Source organism: Salmo salar, chromosome 16, assembly GCF_965601325.2.
Source record: "Salmo salar chromosome 16, fSalSal1, whole genome shotgun sequence".
NCBI lineage: Eukaryota > Metazoa > Chordata > Actinopteri > Salmoniformes > Salmonidae > Salmo > Salmo salar.
The window spans coordinates 40,647,501-40,669,555 of NC_138306.1; the positions used below are offsets into that span (position 1 = coordinate 40,647,501).

General features: G+C 43.7%; 1 protein-coding gene across 1 annotated transcript in view; it reads left to right on the top strand.

The window, feature by feature from the left end:
* The window catches only part of ncanb (neurocan b), a 254,548-nt gene that overhangs the window by 159,232 nt on the left and 73,261 nt on the right, over positions 1–22,055 (top strand). The window contains exon 10 of the mRNA XM_045697231.2: positions 8,344–8,460. Coding sequence (XP_045553187.2) covers positions 8,344–8,460 — 117 coding nt within the window. The remainder of the gene's footprint in view (positions 1–8,343; positions 8,461–22,055) is intronic.

Consider the following 22,055-nt stretch of genomic DNA (forward strand, 5'->3'; position numbering starts at 1 on the left):
AGGTAGCCTGGTTATTATAACGCTGGAGAACAGATGAGGTAGTCTGGGTATTATAACGCTGGAGAACAGATGACTTAGCCTGGGTATTATAACACTGGAGAACAGATGAGTTAGCCTGGGTATTATAACACTGGAGAACAGATGAGTTAGCCTGGGTATTATAACGCTGGAGAACAGATGAGTTAGCCTGGGTATTATAATACTAGAGAACAGATGAGTTAGCCTGGGTATTATAATACTAGAGAACAGATGAGTTAGTCTGGGTATTATAATGCTGGAGAACAGATGAGTTAGCCTGGGTATTATAACACTGGAGAACAGATGAGTTAGCCTGGGTATTATAATACTAGAGAACAGATGAGTTAGCCTGGGTATTATAATACTAGAGAACAGATGAGTTAGCCTGGGTATTATAACACTGGAGAACAGATGAGTTAGCCTGGGTATTATAACGCTGGAGAACAGATGAGTTAGCCTGGGTATTATAATACTAGAGAACAGATGAGTTAGCCTGGGTATTATAATACTAGAGAACAGATGAGTTAGTCTGGGTATTATAATGCTGGAGAACAGATGAGTTAGCCTGGGTATTATAACACTGGAGAACAGATGAGTTAGCCTGGGTATTATAATACTAGAGAACAGATGAGTTAGCCTGGGTATTATAATACTAGAGAACAGATGAGTTAGTCTGGGTATTATAATGCTGGAGAACAGATGAGTTAGCCTGGGTATTATAACGCTGGAGAACAAATTAGGTAGTCTGGGTATTATAATGCTGGAGAACAGATGAGTTAGCCTGGGTATTATAGTGCTGGAGAACAAATGAGGTAGTCTGGGTATTATAATGCTGGAGAACAGATGAGTTAGCCTGCGTATTATAACACTGGAGAACAGATGAGTTAGCCTGGGTATTATAACACTGGAGAACAGATGAGTTAGCCTGGGTATTATAACACTGGAGAACAGATGAGTTAGCCTGGGTATTATAATACTAGAGAACAGATGAGTTAGTCTGGGTATTATAATACTAGAGAACAGATGAGTTAGCCTGGGTATTATAATACTAGAGAACAGATGAGGTAGCCTGGGTATTATAACACTGGAGAACAGATGAGTTAGCCTGGGTATTATAACACTGGAGAACAGATGAGGTAGCCTGGTTATTATAACGCTGGAGAACAGATGAGGTAGTCTGGGTATTATAACGCTGGAGAACAGATGACTTAGCCTGGGTATTATAACACTGGAGAACAGATGAGTTAGCCTGGGTATTATAACGCTGGAGAACAGATGAGTTAGCCTGGGTATTATAATACTAGAGAACAGATGAGTTAGCCTGGGTATTATAATACTAGAGAACAGATGAGTTAGTCTGGGTATTATAATGCTGGAGAACAGATGAGTTAGCCTGGGTATTATAACACTGGAGAACAGATGAGTTAGCCTAGGTATTATAATACTAGAGAACAGATGAGTTAGCCTGGGTATTATAATACTAGAGAACAGATGAGTTAGCCTGGGTATTATAACACTGGAGAACAGATGAGTTAGCCTGGGTATTATAACGCTGGAGAACAGATGAGTTAGCCTGGGTATTATAATACTAGAGAACAGATGAGTTAGCCTGGGTATTATAATACTAGAGAACAGATGAGTTAGTCTGGGTATTATAATGCTGGAGAACAGATGAGTTAGCCTGGGTATTATAACACTGGAGAACAGATGAGTTAGCCTGGGTATTATAATACTAGAGAACAGATGAGTTAGCCTGGGTATTATAATACTAGAGAACAGATGAGTTAGTCTGGGTATTATAATGCTGGAGAACAGATGAGTTAGCCTGGGTATTATAACGCTGGAGAACAAATTAGGTAGTCTGGGTATTATAATGCTGGAGAACAGATGAGTTAGCCTGGGTATTATAATGCTGGAGAACAAATGAGGTAGTCTGGGTATTATAATGCTGGAGAACAGATGAGTTAGCCTGCGTATTATAACACTGGAGAACAGATGAGTTAGCCTGGGTATTATAACACTGGAGAACAGATGAGTTAGCCTGGGTATTATAACACTGGAGAACAGATGAGTTAGCCTGGGTATTATAATACTACAGAACAGATGAGTTAGTCTGGGTATTATAATACTAGAGAACAGATGAGTTAGCCTGGGTATTATAATACTAGAGAACAGATGAGGTAGCCTGGGTATTATAACACTGGAGAACAGATGAGTTAGCCTGGGTATTATAACACTGGAGAACAGATGAGGTAGCCTGGTTATTATAACGCTGGAGAACAGATGAGGTAGTCTGGGTATTATAACGCTGGAGAACAGATGACTTAGCCTGGGTATTATAACACTGGAGAACAGATGAGTTAGCCTGGGTATTATAACGCTGGAGAACAGATGAGTTAGTCTGGGTATTATAATGCTGGAGAACAGATGAGGTAGCCTGGGTATTATAACGCTGGAGAACAGATGAGTTAGCCTGGGTATTATAACGCTGGAGAACAGATGAGGTAGTCTGGGTACTATAACACTGGAGAACAGATGACTTAGCCTGGGTATTATAACACTGGAGAACAGATGACTTAGCCTGGGTATTATAACGCTGGAGAACAGATGAGTTAGCCTGGGTATTATAACGCTGGAGAACAGATGAGGTAGTCTGGGTATTATAATGCTGGAGAACAGATGAGGTAGCCTGGGTATTATAACGCTGGAGAACAGATGAGTTAGCCTGGGTATTATAACACTGGAGAACAGATGAGTTAGCCTGGGTATTATAACGCTGGAGAACAGATGAGGTAGTCTGGGTATTATAATGCTGGAGAACAGATGAGGTAGCCTGGGTATTATAACGCTGGAGAACAGATGAGTTAGCATGGGTATTATAACGCTGGAGAACAGATGAGTTAGCCTGGGTATTATAACGCTGGAGAACAGATGAGGTAGCCTGGGTACTATAATGCTGGAGAACAAATTAGGTAGTCTGGGTATTATAATGCTGGAGAACAAATGAGGTAGCCTGGGTATTATAACGCTGGAGAACAGATGAGGTAGCCTGGTTATTATAACGCTGGAGAACAGATGAGGTAGCCTGGGTACTATAATGCTGGAGAACAAATGAGGTAGTCTGGGTATTATAATGCTGGAGAACAGATGAGTTAGCCTGGGTATTATAATGCTAGAGAACAGATGAGTTAGCCTGGGTATTATAATGCTAGAGAACAGATGAGTTAGCCTGGGTATTATAATGCTGGAGAACAGATGAGTTAGCCTGGGTATTATAATGCTGGAGAACAGATGAGTTAGCCTGGGTATTATATCGCTGGAGAACAGATGAGGTAGCCTGTGTACTATAATGCTGGAGAACAAATGAGGTAGTCTGGGTATTATAATGCTGGAGAACAGATGAGTTAGCCTGGGTATTATAACACTGGAGAACAGATGAGTTAGCCTGGGTATTATAACACTGGAGAACAGATGAGTTAGCCTGGGTATTATAACACTGGAGAACAGATGAGTTAGCCTGGGTATTATAACGCTGGAGAACAGATGAGTTAGCCTGGGTATTATAACGCTGGAGAACAGATGAGGTAGCCTGGGTACTATAATGCTGGAGAACAGATGAGGTAGCCTGGGTATTATAACGCTGGAGAACAGATGAGGTAGCCTGGTTATTATAACGCTGGAGAACAGATGAGGTAGTCTGGGTATTATAACGCTGGAGAACAGAGGAGTTAGCCTGGGTATTATAATACTGGAGAAAAGACGAGTTAGGCTGGGTATAATAATGCTAGAGAACCGATGAGTTAGCCTGGGTATTACAACGCTGGAGAACAGATGAGTTAGCCTGGGTATTATAATGCTGGAGAACAGATGCAGTGCATTAGATGCCCAGTCAGATTGTGTCTTCGCCTGGAAACCTATCTGGATTGGCTAATAAAACCACACTTAATCTAGCAAGCTCTCCACACAGCCACGAAACAAGCTTTAACACCTACAGCTGTGCAACCGTCCTTGTCAAACTCCAACGCCGTCCTTATAATTACGACTTAATCTCCTCTATCTCACCATTTATCTCCAAAACATTTCCCTTGAAGAACAGCGCTTGGAGTTATAGCCTTGCGAAATAAAACGTGTTTATTACCTTGCAACGGCGCAGTAATGTACCATAAAAAGAGGCGGCCGCGAGGGTGCCTGACTGGATAATGATCAGGTAATTTATGAGGACCCGGCTCATCAGAGGGACGTGGGCGGGCGGGGCAGGCGGCACACATTGTCCTCCCCCCTGTCGAGCATCCGTCATGATAAACAGTGGGCAGACAGACAGAGCAGCAGCCAATCTATCACCTTGTGGAAAGTCAGACACACTGCCGGGTTTTCTTCTGTCTGTCTTTCTCTCTATCTCCCTCTCTCTCTCTCTCTCTCTTTCACTCTCTGTCTCTCTTTCTCGCTCTCTCTCTTTCTCTCTCATTCTCTGTCTTTCTCTTTCTCTCTCATGGTCTCCTGTCGCTCTCTTGAACGGCGAGGAGGGTGTGACAGAGAGTGAAGTACTCTATGAAGGACCTGTCAGATAGATTGTCTATCTATCTTCGCTATTGTTTCTCAAGCTAAAGCTTTTCAATAGCTAAAGGTTATATCAGAGAAAGCCACAGAGGCATGGAATGGTTCTGTTTTAGTTGGGGAAGGATTAGGTATTGCTCTTCCTTCTTATACCAACATAACTGAAGAGAAACACACCTCTGACAGTGGCTTGTTTAGCCCTGCTTGGGATGGTGAGCGTGGCAGGGTGTTTGGTGAACAAATCCAAACCTGCTCCATTGGTTATGTGCCAGTTAACATGTGTGCGTGTGTGTGTGTGTGCGTGTGTGTGTGTGTGCGTGTGTGTGTGTGTGTGTGTGTGTGTGTGTGTGTGTGTGTGTGTGTGTGTGTGTGTGTGTGTGTGTGTGTGTGTGTGTGTGTGTGTGTGTGTGGTGTGTGTGTCTGAATACACAGCTCCAGACAGGGCCCACAGCAGATGGGACTGTTTTCTCTGCACAGCCCACTGATGAGCTGTGTGTGTGTGTGTGTGTGTGTGTGTGTGCGCACATTTTACTATGCTCATGAGTACCAAAGAATAGTAAACCAACTAAGTCCTCACTTGTAAAAAGTCTATTTGTGACTCACGACATGGATTCGGTCTTATCTAGTAAAATTTGAAATGCTGTTTTTTTACATTGGATAAAAGTAGAGACTCAGCCCTACAACATTGTTTATCATACACTGCATTTGCGGAACAATGGGAAAGTAATTCTGCTTTGAAAGTTGATAAACTTGTAAACTCACTTTTGAGAAAATCGCCATTGAATGTTTTGGTATCTAGTGAAGAGCTCTTCTTTGTCTACACCCATTCAGCATCGTTCACACCCTCTTAAGCTTTAGCCCCACCCATCTCGTTATGCTCTTGGAGCGCACACTTGACAGTCTGTTCGATGATTTGTTTACCTCTGGATAACATGAAAACAGCCTAACCAGCTCTCCTGGCAACAATTTCATCACACTTCTTTACAGACGTTTATTGACACCGTCCATATTCAATGGGTGTTGTACACACGTCACATAACGTTAGCTAACGAGCCAGCTAGCTAACATTAGCTAGTTAATTAACAATGAACAAAGTGCCAACAATACCACAGTGCTGGGAGCTAACCAACCAGCTAGCTAACATTAGAAAAGCAAACAGCTCTGGGGAACGAATACTAACATCAGCTAGGGAGCCAGCCAGCTAACGTTAGCTAGCTAGCTAACAGTACACTTTAGCTTGAAATGAAACCACTTTCTGTCAAAATTAGAAATGTGTAATATCTGAAAATGTAGCTTACCTGTATAAACAATCTTACCTGTATACATCATCATGCATGATGGACGTGTCTCCCTGTCAGTAATGCCATACCACGGCTACCCTTAGTTTGAAGATGTAATCCGGAGACAGGTGTTTTCTCCATCTCTTTAGCTATCATACTATAATTCCGCTGATTTAAAAACTTGATCCTCCAGAAAGCGGAGAGCAACACTTATGCAGCTCCACTACACAATAAAAAATTTTAAAAGCCACGTTCGACAGGATTACCAACACAGACTGACGAGCTCAAATAAACAGAAGCCCTCTATATGGCTGGCCAATCCAAACTCCTCTCTCGGCATGTCCAGCCCACGCATTATCTCAGCCAATCATGGCTAGTGGGAAGGTTGTTACCTTTTTCTGTGGCTTAACCAACAAGACTTGTAATTTAACCATTTTATTTGTATTTACAGATGGCATGCAAGGTCGTTATTAAGGCATATGAAAGTTCACAAGTTCGAGAAGGCATTTCTGCCAAAAAACACATTTTGATAAAAAATATATTTTTTACGTTCAAACGGCTCTCCTGTGAAGTCGTGACTTGTGACATACGCCTAGTTTCCTGAATCGGGTCACATTTTAGGCGCAGAGGTTAGGTTTAGGGTTAGGGGTTAGGTTTAGGGTCAGGGTTAGGAGTTGGGATTAGATTTAGGGGTTAAGGTTTGGGTTAGGGTTAGTTTTAGGGTTAGGTTTAGATTTAGGGTTACGGGTTAGGGAAAATAGGATTTTGAATGGGAATCAATAGTTGGTCCTCAAAAAGTCCTCACAAAGTCCTCACAAGTATATATACAGTTGAACTCGGAAGTTTACATACACCTTCGCCAAATACATTTAAACTCAGTTTTTAACAATTCCTGACATTTAATCCTAGTAAAAATATCATGTTCTAGGTCAGTTAGGATCACCACTTTATTTTAAGAATGTGAAATGTCAGAATAATAGTAGAGAGAATTATTTATTTCAGTTTTTATTTCTTTCATCACATTCCCAGTGGGTCAGAAGTTTACATACACTCAATTAGTATTTGGTAGCATTGCCTTTAAATTGTTTAACTTGGGTCAAACGTTTCGGGTAACTTTCCACAAGCTTCACACAATAAGCTGTGTGAATTTTGGCCCATTCCTCCTGACAGAGTTGGTGTAACTGAGTCAGGTTTGTAGGCCTCCTTGCTCGCACACGCTTTTTCAGTTCTTCCCACACATTTTCTATAGGATTGAGGTCAGGGCTTTGTGATGGCCACTCCAATACCTTGACTTTGTTTTCCGTAAGCCATTTTGCCACAACTTTGGAAGTATGCTTGGGGTCATTGTCATTTGGAAGACCCATTTGCCACCAAGCTTTAACTTCCTGACTGATGTGTTGAGATGTTGCTTCAATATGTCCACATAATTTTCCATCCTCATGATGTCATCTATTTTGTGAAGTGCACCAGTCCCTCCTGCAGCAAAGCACCCCCACAACATGATGCTGTCACCCCCTGTGCATCACGGTTGGGATGGTGTTCTTTGGCTTGCAAGCCTCCCCCTTTTTCCTCCAAACATAACGATGGTCATTATGGCCAAACAGTTCTATTTTTGTTTCATCAGACCAGAGGACATTTCTCCAAAACGTATGATCTTTGTCCCCATGTGCAGTTCTACACCGTTTTACTGTGGATATAGATACTTTTGTACCCGTTTCCTCCAGCATCTTCACAAGGTCCTTTGCTGTTGTTCTGGGATTGATTTGTACTTTTTGCACCAAAGCACATTCATCTCTAGGAGACAGAACACATCTCCTTCCTGAGCGGTATGACGGCTGCATGGTCCCATGGTGTTTATACTTGCGTACTATTGTTTGTACAGATGAACGTGGTACCTTCAGGTGTTTGGAAATTGCTCCCAAGGATGAACCAGACTTATGGAGGTCTTGGCTGATTTCTTTTGATTTTCCCATGAAGTCAAGCAAAGAGGCATTGATTTTGAAGGTAGGCCTTGAAATACATCCACAGGTACACCTCCAATTGACTCAAATTATGTCAATTAGCCTATCAGAAGCTTCTAAAGCCATGACATAATTTTCTGGAATTGTCAAAGTTGTTCAAAGGCACAGTCAACTTCTGACCCACTGGAATTGTGATACAGTGAATTGTAACTGAAATAATCTGTCTGTAAACAATTGTTGGGAAAATTACGTGTCATGCACAAAGTAGATGTCCTAACTGAGTTACCAAAACTATAGTTTGTTAACAAGAAATGTGTGGAGTGGTTGAAAAATGAGTTGAAATGACTCCAACCTAAGTGTATGTAAACTTCCGACTTCAGCTGTGTGTGTGTGTGTGCGTGCGTGCGTGCGTGCGTGCGTGCGTGCGTGTGTGTGTGTGCGTGTGTGTGCATGCCTGTGTGTGTCTGTGTGTGTGAGTGTGTGTATGTGAGTCCCTCAGTTAACCCCCCTGCTATGTCTCCATTCTGCAGCTGAGGACAACCCGTGTCAGACCAGCCCCTGTCTGCATGGAGGCAGCTGTCTGCAGGAGGGCGACGGCTACAGCTGCTACTGCCCCCAGGGCTACTCCGGAGAGAGCTGTGAGATCGGTGAGTGGGGTCAGGGGTTAAAGTTCACAAAAGAAAGGGCAGAGGTTAAGACCTTCAGAAGGCCTGTCTCTGTCCCATCTCTTTGTTCTCACATCCATTGCAACTCATTTCAGTGTTACTGTTTAACTAACCTAACGTTGCAAGCGTACAAGAAACACCTGAGCGGGCTTTATTTCTGGTCCTGACAAGAGAAAAAACATTGTAGGGGGAGGTTCTCTTCTGCGCTGTTCAACCAATCCAGTAAATGTGAAGGAGGAGTTAAGATGGAGTGTTATAGTCCAAAAGCTGAAGTTGCAGCACAGGCACTCCTTCAATATCCCCTGAAAACCGGAAGCATCCGGTTGAACCTGCCCTGCGGAGGGTGCTGTTTGACTGTAACTGATAAACATAATCAGCAAACAGTAAAATGCCTCATATGAATAGTACAGTACATGTCCAGTATAGGTGGTACAGATGTGGTACATGTTCGTTCTCAATGCGTTTGAAAGGAGTCAGACTGTGCTACAGTACATTTCATGGCACAGTCAGTTTTAGCATGAGGAAGTTTAGCTGCATGGTCCTGCTGTGCCCAGGTTCCTGTTTCTTGCTGTTCCCTGCCTGCAGAGGTGAGGATGAGGCCCAGTCTGTGAAAGAGAGTGTGAATGGGGAGGGTGTGTGGTGTTTTCAGAGGTGCGTGTGTGTACTTTGTCTGTATGGTGTTTTCTGAGTAGCGCACGCGTGTGTGTGTGCGTGTGCGTGTGTGTGTGTGTGTGTGTGCGTGTGCCTGCGCAGTGCGTGTCTGTTTTCCGTGCTCAGAGGTGAGACTAACAGTGAATGTGTGTGACTGGGGTTGCGTGTGTGTGTGTGTGTGTGTGTGTGTGTGTGTGTGTGTGTGTGTGTGTGTGTGTGTGTGTGTGTGTGTGTGTGTGTGTGTGTGTGTGTGTGTGTGTGTGTGTGTGTGCTTTGTAAGACCAGGCTGAGCCAGCAGTCTGTGACAGTATGATGCTGAGTGTTTGTGACTCTCTCACTGGCAGGCTGCCAGGCAGCTCATCTCTCCACTGGGTTGTGTGATAAGAGACGGAGCTAGGCTGGGCTAGGCTGTACTCTGCTGCACAGTCACAGTGCTGTGTCACACTGAGGTGTGTGTGACTGTGAAGAGAACATGGGCTCAGTCAAGGGTGGAGGGTAATAATGGTTGGGAACAGTGATACAGTAGTGTGTGTATGTGTGTGTGAATGAGCGAGTCTTAGTTGCACCGTGCCATGGTGTTCTGTACTGCAGTGAGAGCTGTGACTGTAGAAGATGGACAGATGTCTGCACTGAGGGGATAGGAGCTCAGTGAGGGCTTGAGGAGGAGATTAAGGGTTGGAGCTGTGTGACACTGTTGTGTATGGGAGAGGAGAAATGCAAAGTCAATGGGGAGGGATTGCTTTTCCCAGGTCATTGCTTATGTAGAGGAGTCACAGACGAGGGGTCAGAGGTTAAGAGGGGAGGTATTGATTATCAATCAGCCATCTACTGTGATTATCAATCAGCCATCTACTGACCACACACACACACACACACACACACACACACACACACACACACACACACACACACACACACACACACACACACACACACACACACACACACACACACACACACACCATGACTGTCTGAGGACTGAGGACGGCAGCCTTCGATTTGGGGATCATCCTAAACTAATATGGCCTAAAGGCATCAGTGATTAATCAACACTACAGCCACGTCAATAAGTCCTGATAAATGTATGTTAAACGATGAATAACATATGATTTGTAATGCTAGTTTGGGATCTCTTAGAATCTGTTATGACATAGACCATATTGTGTATGTCAATATTAATCATATAAAACAGATATTCCTCATAGTTTCTGGCAACAAAAACAAAAGGGATTCATTTGGAGTTTTTAAAATGTAGAATAAAATTTTTACATTATGCATTTCATGTTGTCGGTTCATTCTGTGTATGGTTATTGGCTTGTTTTGTGTTCAGTTTGAAAACATCCTGCAGAACTGTGGATGGTAATTGGCTTTGGCTGCTGCTCGTTTCCTGCAGCTTGTGTCTGCAGCAGATAGGGTGTCTATCTGTCTGTCTGTGGTCTTTGCCATATTAATTACAGCCAAAGGCAATCAGGTTAATTGCATATTACTGCAAACCCTTGACCACATTTGTAATGACTCAACACCACGTTCTCTCCAGTTGAGGATGAGAGGATTTTCTTCTTTTAGTCTTTTTCTTTCTTTGCTGTCTGGCTTTCTCTCTTCAAATAAAATGTTATTGGTCACATACACGTGTTTAGCAGATGTTATTGCGGGTGTAGCGAAATGCTTCTACACACACTTCTTGTTCTAATGTTACCTTTTCTCTACAGATGTAAGATCTTAATTTGATCACTCTTCTGTTGCTGAGAATTTTCCTGCACAGTAGTGTTCGAGGTTTAAAAAAGATTCTAAAGTTTATAATGTCAGACTTTATTTGCCCTAATTATAATCCACATAATATTTCACATTTCCTGTTGCTGCAGGATTATTTTCCAAACCGCCTCTGTACACTAGAACTCTATGTTCCTTCCATTTGCTTCTCCTGCTCTGTGTGATTGAGTCTTTATCAGTGATTCTTCATGGTCATTATCATGCATCATTACTTTATTACTACCAAGCGAGGCAGAGCCACATACACTGCAATAATACAATTGTATTTCCCTCTGCATACAGTACTGTGGGAGAAATGATGATTCACTCTAAACAGGGCTGTTGAATTGCAGCTGGAGAAGCTGAAGCCGCTCGGAGATTATCCCCAGGGCCTATTGGGGATGTGGCGTTTAGAAGATCTGCGTAATCCATGGGCTCTGTTTCTGCTGGGCCGCTCAAACATGAATGAGATGAGGGGAGAATCGCTCTGCGGGGAGAGAGAGAAAAAGAGAGGGAGGAAGGGATGGGGGATTGAGGAGACACAGGGTCAGGTGGGGTGTCAGGTGGGAGTTTCCCAAGAGGGAAAGGGCCATAACACCCTATATACATAAATGTTATAAATCTTCGATTGGTTTCCAATATACATAGCTGTGTGTAGACAATAGGTAGACTATCAGTGGGGGTCAGTGCCTTTAAATGCGTAGACTAATAGTAAAGTCCAACACCTGTATAAATGCATACAGTATACAATGTGGAACTTTCTGATAGAAATCTATTGTGTAGGACAGACTTGGAGGCTCTCTCTGACAAGGAATCATGTCAGCTCCAGTGGTGTCTATTTTATTTCTTTATTTTATTTCACCTTTATTTAACCAGGTAGGCCAGTTGAGAACAAGTTCTCATTTACAACTGCGACCTGGCCTAGATAAAGCAAAGCACTGCGAAAAAACAACACGCATTAGAAAAACCTATATACAGTGTGTGCAAATGTAGTAAGATTAGGGAGGTAAGGCAATAAATAAGCCATTGTGGCGAAATAATTACAATTTAGCATTAACACTGGGGTGATAGCTGTGCAGATGATGATGTGCAGGTAGAGATACTGGGGTGCAAAAGAGCAACAACAATAAAAAACAATATGGGGATGAGGTAGTTGGGTGGGCTATTTACAGATGGGCTGTGTACAGGTGCATTGATCGATAATCTGCTCTGACAGCTGATGTTTAAAGTTAGTGAGGGAGATATAAGTCTCCAGCTTCAGTGATTTTTGCAATTCGTTCCAGTCATTGGCAGCAGAGAACTGGAAGGAAAGGCGGCCAAAAAAGATGTTGGCTTTGGGGATGACCAGTGAAATATACCTGCTGGAGCGCGTGCTATGGGTGGGTGCTGTTATGGTGACCAGAGAGCTGAGATAAGGCGGGGCTTTACTTAGCAAAGACATATTGATGACCTGGAGCCAGTGGGTCTGGCGACGAATATGTAGCGAGGGCCAGCCGACTAGAGCATACAGGTCACAGTGGTGGGTGGAATAAGGAGATTTGGTAACAAAACGGATTGCACTGTGATAGACTGCATCCTGTTTGCTGAGTAGAGTATTGGAAGCTATTTTGTAGATGACGTCGCCGAAGTCGAGGATCGGCAGGATAGTCAGTTTTACTAGGGTAAGTTTGGCGGCATGAGTGAAGGAGGCTTTGTTGTGAAATAGAAAGCCGATTCTAGATTTGATTTTGGATTGGAGATGTTACCTGGGCATAATGTACAGACAAGGGTATGGTAGGATGTGAGTACAGTGGAGGTAAACCTAGGTGTTGAGTGACGATGAGAGAGGTTGCATTCCTGGAGGCACCAATTAAGCCAGGTGAGGTCTCCGCATGTGTGGGGGGTGGGACAAAGGAGCTATTTAAGGCATGTTGAATGGGACTGGGGGCTCTACAGTGAAATAAAACAATAAGAACAAACAGAAACAGCAGTAGACAAGGTATATTGACATTAGAGAGAGGCATAAAGCAATCACAGGTGTTGATCGGGAGAGCTAAGACAACAACGGGTAAATGTTGGGACCTGAGTTCGAGGCTGGGGGGGAAAAAAATGAGGTACCGTGTTAGTGAACAGTCCAGCAAGCATCAGCTGTGTAGCCGAGTGATCATAGGGTCCAATGAGCAGCAATAGGTGAGTCAGGGAGCCATTCGGTAGTCGCTACTACGCTAGGCAAGCGGGAGACACGGCGTTCAGAAAGCTATCGGGCCCGGGCTAGCAGATGGGTCTTCGGTGACATTGCAACGGGAAAGCATGTTGAAACCACATCGGACGATTACATCGGCAGACCAGTCGTGATGGATCGGCGGGGCTCCGTGTTGACAATAAAGGGGTCCAGGCCAATTGGCAAAAGAGGAATTGTAGCCCAAGAATTAGCTGGTATACTTCGTTGGCTAGCCGGGAGATGGGCCTAGCTCGAGGCTAGCTCAAGGCTAACTGGTGCTTGCTTCAGGACAGAGGCATTAGCCAACAATAGCCACTTGATTGCAGCTAGCTAGCAATGATCCAGTGTAATGGTCTAGAGCTTGCGGCAGGAATCCGGTGATGTGGTAGAGGAAAGCAGTCCGATATGCACTGGGTTGATATCGCGCAGTGCAGACTGGCAGGTATTGTCCGAGCTAAAGGTGAAGACCGCTAGCAGTGGCTAACAATGACTAATAGCTAGTAGCTAGTTAGATGGCTAGCTCCCGATGGAGGTTCCAGTTATAAGGTATAAAAATAGCAGATCCGTACCACATTTTCGGTGAGGCTGGTTGCAGGAAAGTATATTTAGTTTGTAGATGGAAAGTGAGATTAAAATATATACAAAACTATTTACACAGGATAAGACAAACACACGTCCGACTGCTACGCCGTCTTGGACATCATAAGGATGCCAAGGGAAGCCAGGCTTCCCCCAAAAATTTACCTAGAAAAAATAATATATAAAATAATGCATTTTTCTTCTCTGTTTGTTACATGCAATATGCTTTGCAATTTGCTTTTCATTGAGTTCCACCCAGAGAGGAAGTCCACCTTGTGGAGTGTATATCCACTAAGCTGTAACACTTCCCAAAGACAGTGGAGTCTTGCACCTTGGCTGTATACTGTAGCTAAGATCTTGTTGCTGGGCAGATTTTTAAACAGAGCTTAGTTCTTAGACAGTGACGGCTTTATCTGTTCTGTTCAAATGAGTTTTGTTTTGGGATGTACATATGAAAATGCAAAAAATCTCAGAACAGGGGTCAACAGATTTTAAGCGAAGTAGGATAATTATTTTGGGTGCGCTGTCACTTTTTTTAAAGAAGGATGTGTGTAAAAAGACAGCACCGCTGGTGCATTAAGGAAGACACACAGAGATTCTGTCCATCAAACTTATTTAGCTTGCAGAGAGAGAAAGAGGAATTGTTACATGCAATCAATATTTTATTGGTTTGATCTGGGGCATAAACAGAGTTGAGTGAAGTATGAAGGAAGAGGTGGGTGATTGTCTTTAGTTATTCTGGACAGGGATAGTGAAGGGGGATTGTCAACGCTACAGATAATGAGGAAATTATTTCGACCTCTCTTTGTCTCTATCTCTTGTCTCCCCCTCTCTTTTTCTGTCTCTTTCTTTATCTCGCTCCTTTCCTCTCTCTCTCCCTCTTTCTGATAAATGAGAACAGATAACTGTGTGCTGCAGACTGGCACTGCAATCTGGCCTGAGAGACACACACTCTGACGGCCCTCTGTCCTTTTCCTCCTTCACCCATTCATCCTCTTCCTGCCCTCTTCTTCCTCATCCTCCCCTTCCTACTGATACTATACAGGAGAGCAGAGAATGAGTAAACTTTCCGGCTCAGTGAACTGAGCAATGTAGAAAACTTCCCCTACTCTCCCTTCACACCTAAACAATCACACAAAATAACTGACAAACAAATTCTGATGTGGGTTTACCATCGCCCCAGGTCAATTTGAATCCCAACTTTGTATGTCCCACCGCTGAGCAATGTCAATGTCCTCCTGCTAGTTTGATGCTTGACAGGAGTGTATACAATTTCATTTTCCATTTCCCATGCTCTCTGTCCTCATTCTGAGAGAGTGATTGTATTGTGAGTTTTCCCTGTACCTCCCTCTTACCTCTCTCTCTTTCTCCCTCTTTCTCTCCTTTCCCCTTCTCATTTTTTCTCCCTCCTTTCTCACTCTCTTTGTCTCCCTCTCGCTCTCTAGTTTCCCCCCTCTGTCTAGTTGCCCCCCCCCCCCCCCCACACACACACACACACACACACACACACACACACACACACACACACACACACACACACACACACACACACACACACACACACACACACACACACATCACACACACACACACACATACTCTGCTCTTGCATACTCTGCTCTTGCATCGCTGCATACAGCTGTTGTGTACTTTAGTCTATATGAAGTGATAATGTGGATATTGTGTTTAAATAGTCCTTCAGAGCTCCCCCTCCAACCGTTCCTGTCTGTTACTAACATACCCTGTGGTGGATCCGTCTCCTCTCACACTAGCTCCTATCATTGAGCCTGAAACATTAATGAAGTCAGGGCTATTAATATAATTGGCCCTAGGCTTGGGTGGTATACCGTGTATACCGTATACTGGGGAATACAGTTGAAGTCGGAAGTTTACATACACTCCTTCCGTCTCCTTCCGCTGAGAAAGGAGACGCGTTCTGTCCCCTAGAGATGAATGTAATTTGGTGTGAAAGGACCTGGTGAAGATGCTGGAGGAAACAGGTACAAAAGTATCTAAATCCACAGTAAAACGAGTCCTATATTGACATAACCTGAAAGGCCGCTCAGCAAGGAAGAAGCCACTGCTCCAAAACCGCCATAAAAAGCCAGACTACGGTTTGCAGCTGCACATGGGGACAAAGATTGTACTTTTTGGAGAAATGTCCTCTGGTCTGATGAAACAAAAATAGAACTTTTTGGCCATAATGACCATCGTTATGTTTGGAGGAAAAAGGGGGAGGCTTGCAAACCGAAGAACACCATCCCAACCGTGATGCACAGGGGGTGGCAGCATCATGTTGTGGGGGTGCTTTGCTGCAGGAGGGACTGGTGCACTTCACAAAATAGATGGCATCATATGAGGATGGAAAATGATGTGGATATATTGAAGAAACATCTCAAGACATCAGTCAGGAAGTTAAAGCTTGGTCACAAATGGGTCTTCCAAATGGACAATGACCCCAAGCATACTTCCAAAGTTGTGGCGAAATGGCTTAAGAACAACAAAGTCAAGGTATTGGAATGGCCATCACAAAGCCCTGACCTCGGTCCTATAAATAAATCATTCTCTCTACTATTATTCTGACATTTCACATTCTTAAAATAAAGTGGTGATCTTAACTGACCTAAGTTTAAATGTATTTGGCTAAGTATGTAAACTTCTGACTTCGACTGTATATTTTTAATACATTTGAATATTTTTAGCTACTTTTTAAGTAAATACTTGCAGTCAACTTGTGCAATACGTTAGGAGATAAGGAAGATCGCGTTCTTCATTTCACCTGTCATGATGAAGCTGACCGGTAGTCCCCAGTCACATGGTTTTTGTTTACTAGCACACAACGGCTGTGTTCGAGAGCATCAAAACGCCCGCTGCGACTGCCAACTGACTAATCTACAAATCACCCTGCGTCATAAATAACAACATGATTATTTGTAGATAAGTCAGTCACAATTGTGAGTAAGTCACTGTTGTGCAGCATGTACCAGGTGATCTAGTTACAGTATGGAATTCACAGCTAAATGTTTGCCAGCTAGATATTTTACAACTATTAAGGTAACGATCTAAAATGTGCTAAATACTCTGCAGTTGTGCATTTGGTTTGCTAATTTAGTAGATAGTTAGTTATCTAGCTAAGTTAGTTATCTAGCTAAGCTTCTTCCAAAATCAAGCTTGGCTTGATAACAATAAAACTTAAACAAATGTAACTGTTGAAAGCGAGGACAGAATGAAGCAACAATAGAGAGAGAAAGAGGAGGTAAGCTAACATTAATTATACAAATAGGCCCTATTATATTTCAAAATTAAAATCACATCTACTATCCTATACTTGTACCAGAATCTCTCCCTACTTTATCATGGTTTGAAAGATGTGCGTAATTCCAGTCCATATAATATAATATAATACAGTACAGTATTACAGTTCACTCTAAAAGATTAGCCTACTGAAGCTAGTTTCATTTATTTACCTAAGATAGCATATAGCTATGAGCTTTTATGTTTTTCTGTCGTGTATAATAATGTGTAGTAGCCTATATCATATATGTATTGGATAACGGCACAATCATGTAGGGCTCATAAAATGTATTTAATATATGGCTCATAAAATGTATTTAATATATGGCTCATAAAATGTATTTAATGTATGGCTCATCAGGCTCAGGTAGCATCAGGCTTGAATTTTCGATCAAAGCTCTATTCCAATCCAGACATAGACCTATTTATATGCTTTATATGCTCTTGAATGGCACTTCCGGATTTGGTGGGAAATACCGGGTTACCCTGGAGAAAAGTGATTTATTCTCGGGATGGAACATTTGTAAAATACTAGGAAAATATTCAGCCTTAGCCCAAGCCCATAACCCGACCTGGTCCCCTGGCTTTTGAACAGAGAGCCAGGGTCTGGAGAGAGCTAGCCCACAGAGCCCTTTGTGGGGGTGGGAAAAGGGAGCACTGGGTGTAGGAGGATAATGCCCCTAGATGTATTTTGGAGTCAGTTCCATTTCAATGCAGTTAATTCAAGAAGTGAATGGTAATTTCCAAGAGGGTTTGTGTGGCTTTCAATCACAATCTCGCCCTGGAGTGTGTGTCCCATGTGGCTCAGTTGGTAGAGCATGGTTGTGGGTTCGATTCCCACAGGGGAACAGTATGAGAAATGTATGCACTCACTACTGTAAGTTGCTCTAGATAAGTGTCTGCTAAATAACTAAAATGCAAATGTAAAAGTGTGTGTGTGTGTGTGTGTGTGTGTGTGTGTGTGTGTGTGTGTGTGTGTGTGTGTGTGTGTGTGTGTGGTGTGTGTGTGTGTGTGTGTGTGTGTGTGCGTGCGTGCCTGCGAGTGTGTTCTGTGTGATTGATGGCCAGATTGATATGAGTGTGTCGGGCGCTGAGCCTCTTAAAGGAGTGTGATTGGCTTACTCCACCTGCTGCCACGCCTCATTACTCCACCTCTGCCTCTCGCCCTCATGTCTCATGGCGACGTGATCACCTGATCCACCCCAATCACCCGCCATCACAAGCCTCACACACCCCTGATTGGAGCTTCTCAGTCTGTGGTGGCCTGCTGCCACACAAACTCACACTCACTCCTCTCTGAACTCCTGTGTGCAATGAGAGGCAGAGGACATGCTTTCTGTCCTCCAGAATGAGAATAAGATGGAATTGTGTGTGTGTGTGTGGTGTGTGTGTGTGTGTGTGTGTGTGTGTGTGTGTGTGTGTGTGTGTAGCGCACTGTTGCTCAACGCGCTGTAAACAGACCTGGAGATTAATTAGCTTTTTCTATGGCCAGGTTCCCAGGCCTCCACACACACATACACACAAATCAAGGGAGGCCTTCTTATCTCCATGACAACAGACCAGTTCCCAGTTTCCCAAAAGCATCTTAGAACCTTCGTAGAAGCATCGTTAAATCTCTGAGCTGTTTCCCAAAACCATTGGAATCTAACGCCTGCCAACACCATCCACTTATCCGCCGATAACTTCAGAAAAAAAATGACTACACTACAAAGTTGCCAATGTCTTTGCAATTGATACAAACAAGCAATGTATAAAATATGCTTCAAATTAAAACTGAGATGACTGCATTCCAATATCAACAGTAGGCTGTAGGCCTATTTCAATAATATTGGAATACATTTCATGTTCAATCAATTGAGTTCTATTTTGCTACTTGTAGGCTACTGTCTATAATGTGTCTCAGTATGTTTTGTGATGTGTAATCTACCATGTGCGCAATGATGTACCAAATTGGTGATTTAGTGCATTTTATTGGGTAAGCATTAGAATAAGCCACCTCAATATTTGCAGCCGTAGGTTGTAATATCTCTCTAGGAGCTGATCATTCGTCAGTACAGTCAATTCATTCTAATGTAAGATTTGAATGTAGAAAGATGACCCGAGAGCAGAGAGATGATTGGAAAAAGAGCGATAAGGAGCATCAGCCCAAAGCCAGGTGAGCTGAGGTGGAGCTGAGGTACAGTAGCTCTGAAGTGGATCAATCAGGTGTTGAAGTAGAAACGTCTGTGAAAATGACTTCGTTATAAACCTCTGCACTGTCATTGTAGCCTACACTGTACTCCACAACTTCGCACCACTCAAAACGATCTACTTACAGTATATAGTCTAACCCACTAAGTTTTCCCACTGCCAGTGATTAATCGATTCTGACAGGCGAGAGATTATTTCCCTTCTTTTTGCTAAAGTATGTCAGAAATAGCAGAGGTAGAGAATAGCCCTCCATTTCCTCCCCTGGGGGAACTGTTCTACATTAAAATCAGAAAGGTGTTTCTGCATTGCTGTAGATGTATGATACAGTAGATCAGTCATGTAGAGTGGAGCTGACCCCTGGTAAACCCTGGTAATGATCACAGCTCTGGGTGGCAGCTGAGACAGTGGCTGTCAGGGGACATTTCTAAATCACTGTCCCTAGGGGTACTCAATGTCCCAAAGTAAAAGGAGGGAGTCAATGGGGGAAGGAAAGGAGGAGAATGAGTCAGCAAGAATATTCCCACCGCTTTCCAATGTTTTGAAACGTTTATTTAGCCAGGTAACTCATTGAGAACCCTTACTCTTCTACAAAAACCGCCATGTGTCTATCCAGCCAGTATTTCCAGCCAGCCAGACAGCCAGCCTGTGTCTCTGACAGCAGGTAGAGGTTGACTGACTGACTGGTGCCTGCATGGCTTTAGGGCCATAGACTTCTGATTATGTGGGACTAGGAAATGACAACAAGCCCCTGACCAGGCCTCATCTCCCAGGGAACAGGGACCAGAGATAGGCTGGCTGTCAGAGAACAGGGACCAGAGATAGTCTGGCTGTCAGAGAACAGGGACCAGAGATAGTCTGGCTTGTAGAACAGTGACCAGAGATAGTCTGGCTGCCAGAGAACAGGGACCAGAGATAGTCTGGCTGTCAGAGAACAGGGACCAGAGATAGTCTGGCTGTCAGAGAACAGGGACCAGAGATAGGCTGGCTGTCAGAGAACAGGGACCAGAGATAGTCTGGCTGTCAGAGAACAGGGACCAGAGATAGTCTGGCTGTCAGAGCACAGTGACCAGGGATAGTCTGGCTGTCAGAGAACAGGGACCAGAGATAGTCTGGCTGCCAGATAACAGTGACCAGGGATAGTCTGGCTGCCAGAGAACAGTGACCAGGGATAGTCTGGCTGCCAGAGAACAGTGACCAGGGATAGGCTGGCTGTCAGAGCACAGTGACCAGGGATAGTCTGGCTGTCAGAGAACAGGGACCAGAGATAGTCTGGCTGCCAGAGAACAGTGACCAGGGATAGTCTGGCTGCCAGAGAACAGTGACCAGGGATAGTCTGGCTGCCAGAGAACAGTGACCAGGGATAGTCTGGCTGCCAGAGAACAGTGACCAGGGATAGGCTGGCTGTCAGAGAACAGTGACCAGAGATAGGCTGGCTGTCAGAGCACAGTGACCAGGGATAGGCTGGCTGTCAGAGAACAGTGACCAGAGATAGGCTGGCTGTCAGAGAACAGTGACCAGAGATAGTCTGGCTGTCAGAGAACAGGGACCAGAGATAGTCTGGCTGTCAGAGAACAAGGACCAGAGATAGGCTGGCTGTCAGAGAACAGGGACCAGAGATAGGCTGGCTGTCAGAGAACAGGGACCAGAGATAGGCTGGCTGTCAGAGAACAGGGACCAGAGATAGGCTGGCTGTCAGAGAACAGGGACCAGAGATAGTCTGGCTGTCAGAGAACAGGGACCAGAGATAGGCTGGCTGTCAGAGAAGAGGGACCAGAGATAGTCTGGCTGTCAGAGAACAGTGACCAGGGATAGTCTAGCTGCCAGAGAACAGTGACCAGACATAGGCTGGCTGTCAGAGAACAGTGACCAGAGATAGTCTGGCTGTCAAAGAACAGGGACAAGAGATAGGCTGGCTGTCATTGGTGAGGGCTGTGTGAGTACCAGGGCTTTGACATGTTGTGACATACTCTTCTCATTAGGTGTTCCCACAGTCCCATGTGTGTGTTGAATTATCCCTGTCAACAGCAGCCTGGACCTATCGGTCTGGCTGGAACACACACACACTCTCTCTGTCTCGTTCTCACACACATGCTCGCACGCACACACACACACACACACACACACACACACACACACACACACACACACACACACACACACACACACACACACACACACACACACACACACACACACACACACACACACACACACACACACACACACACACACACACACACACACACACACAGTAATGGTCAGAACACTGCCCTCTGATCTCCACTCTGAACCTATGGGTGTTATTCATACAAGTTTACTAAATTGATGCTTGAATCATACTCAGGATTAGTGTTTATTGTTTATGTTTTGTTATTCTCGGTATTGGAAAACAGGTTTAATGCATTACTCTGGATGTGTTATATAGCCTGGTCAATGAAAACAGGGTGCTAGGTGTGGCTGAGTTAAAGTAACAACAGTTTAAATCAATAGGATTTTGAATATAGGACTACTAAATCTACATTTCTACAGATATAGGATCTTCATTTGAGCCAATTTGCTAAAGCAGGAAAATAATCCTGCAGCAACAGGAAATGTGAATTATTATGTGGATTATAATTCATGGACATTTTTGTAGTGGTTGAAACAGTTTTCATAAGGGAAAATAAAGTCTGAAATGTGTAAGTGGAAATTAGTTCTCCTGCAACAGGGTAATCAAATTAAGATCCTACATCTGTATTGAATCACTATAGGTTAGTTTCTATGTCCATACCAATGAACAAGCGTATGCATCTACAATATAAACTAAATAACAATCTGTGATGTTAGTAAGTAGACATTCGTTTATACACTAGGCTGGATCCACTATCAATGGTTCATTGATCTATCTATAGAACACAAGGCAATAGCACAGAAG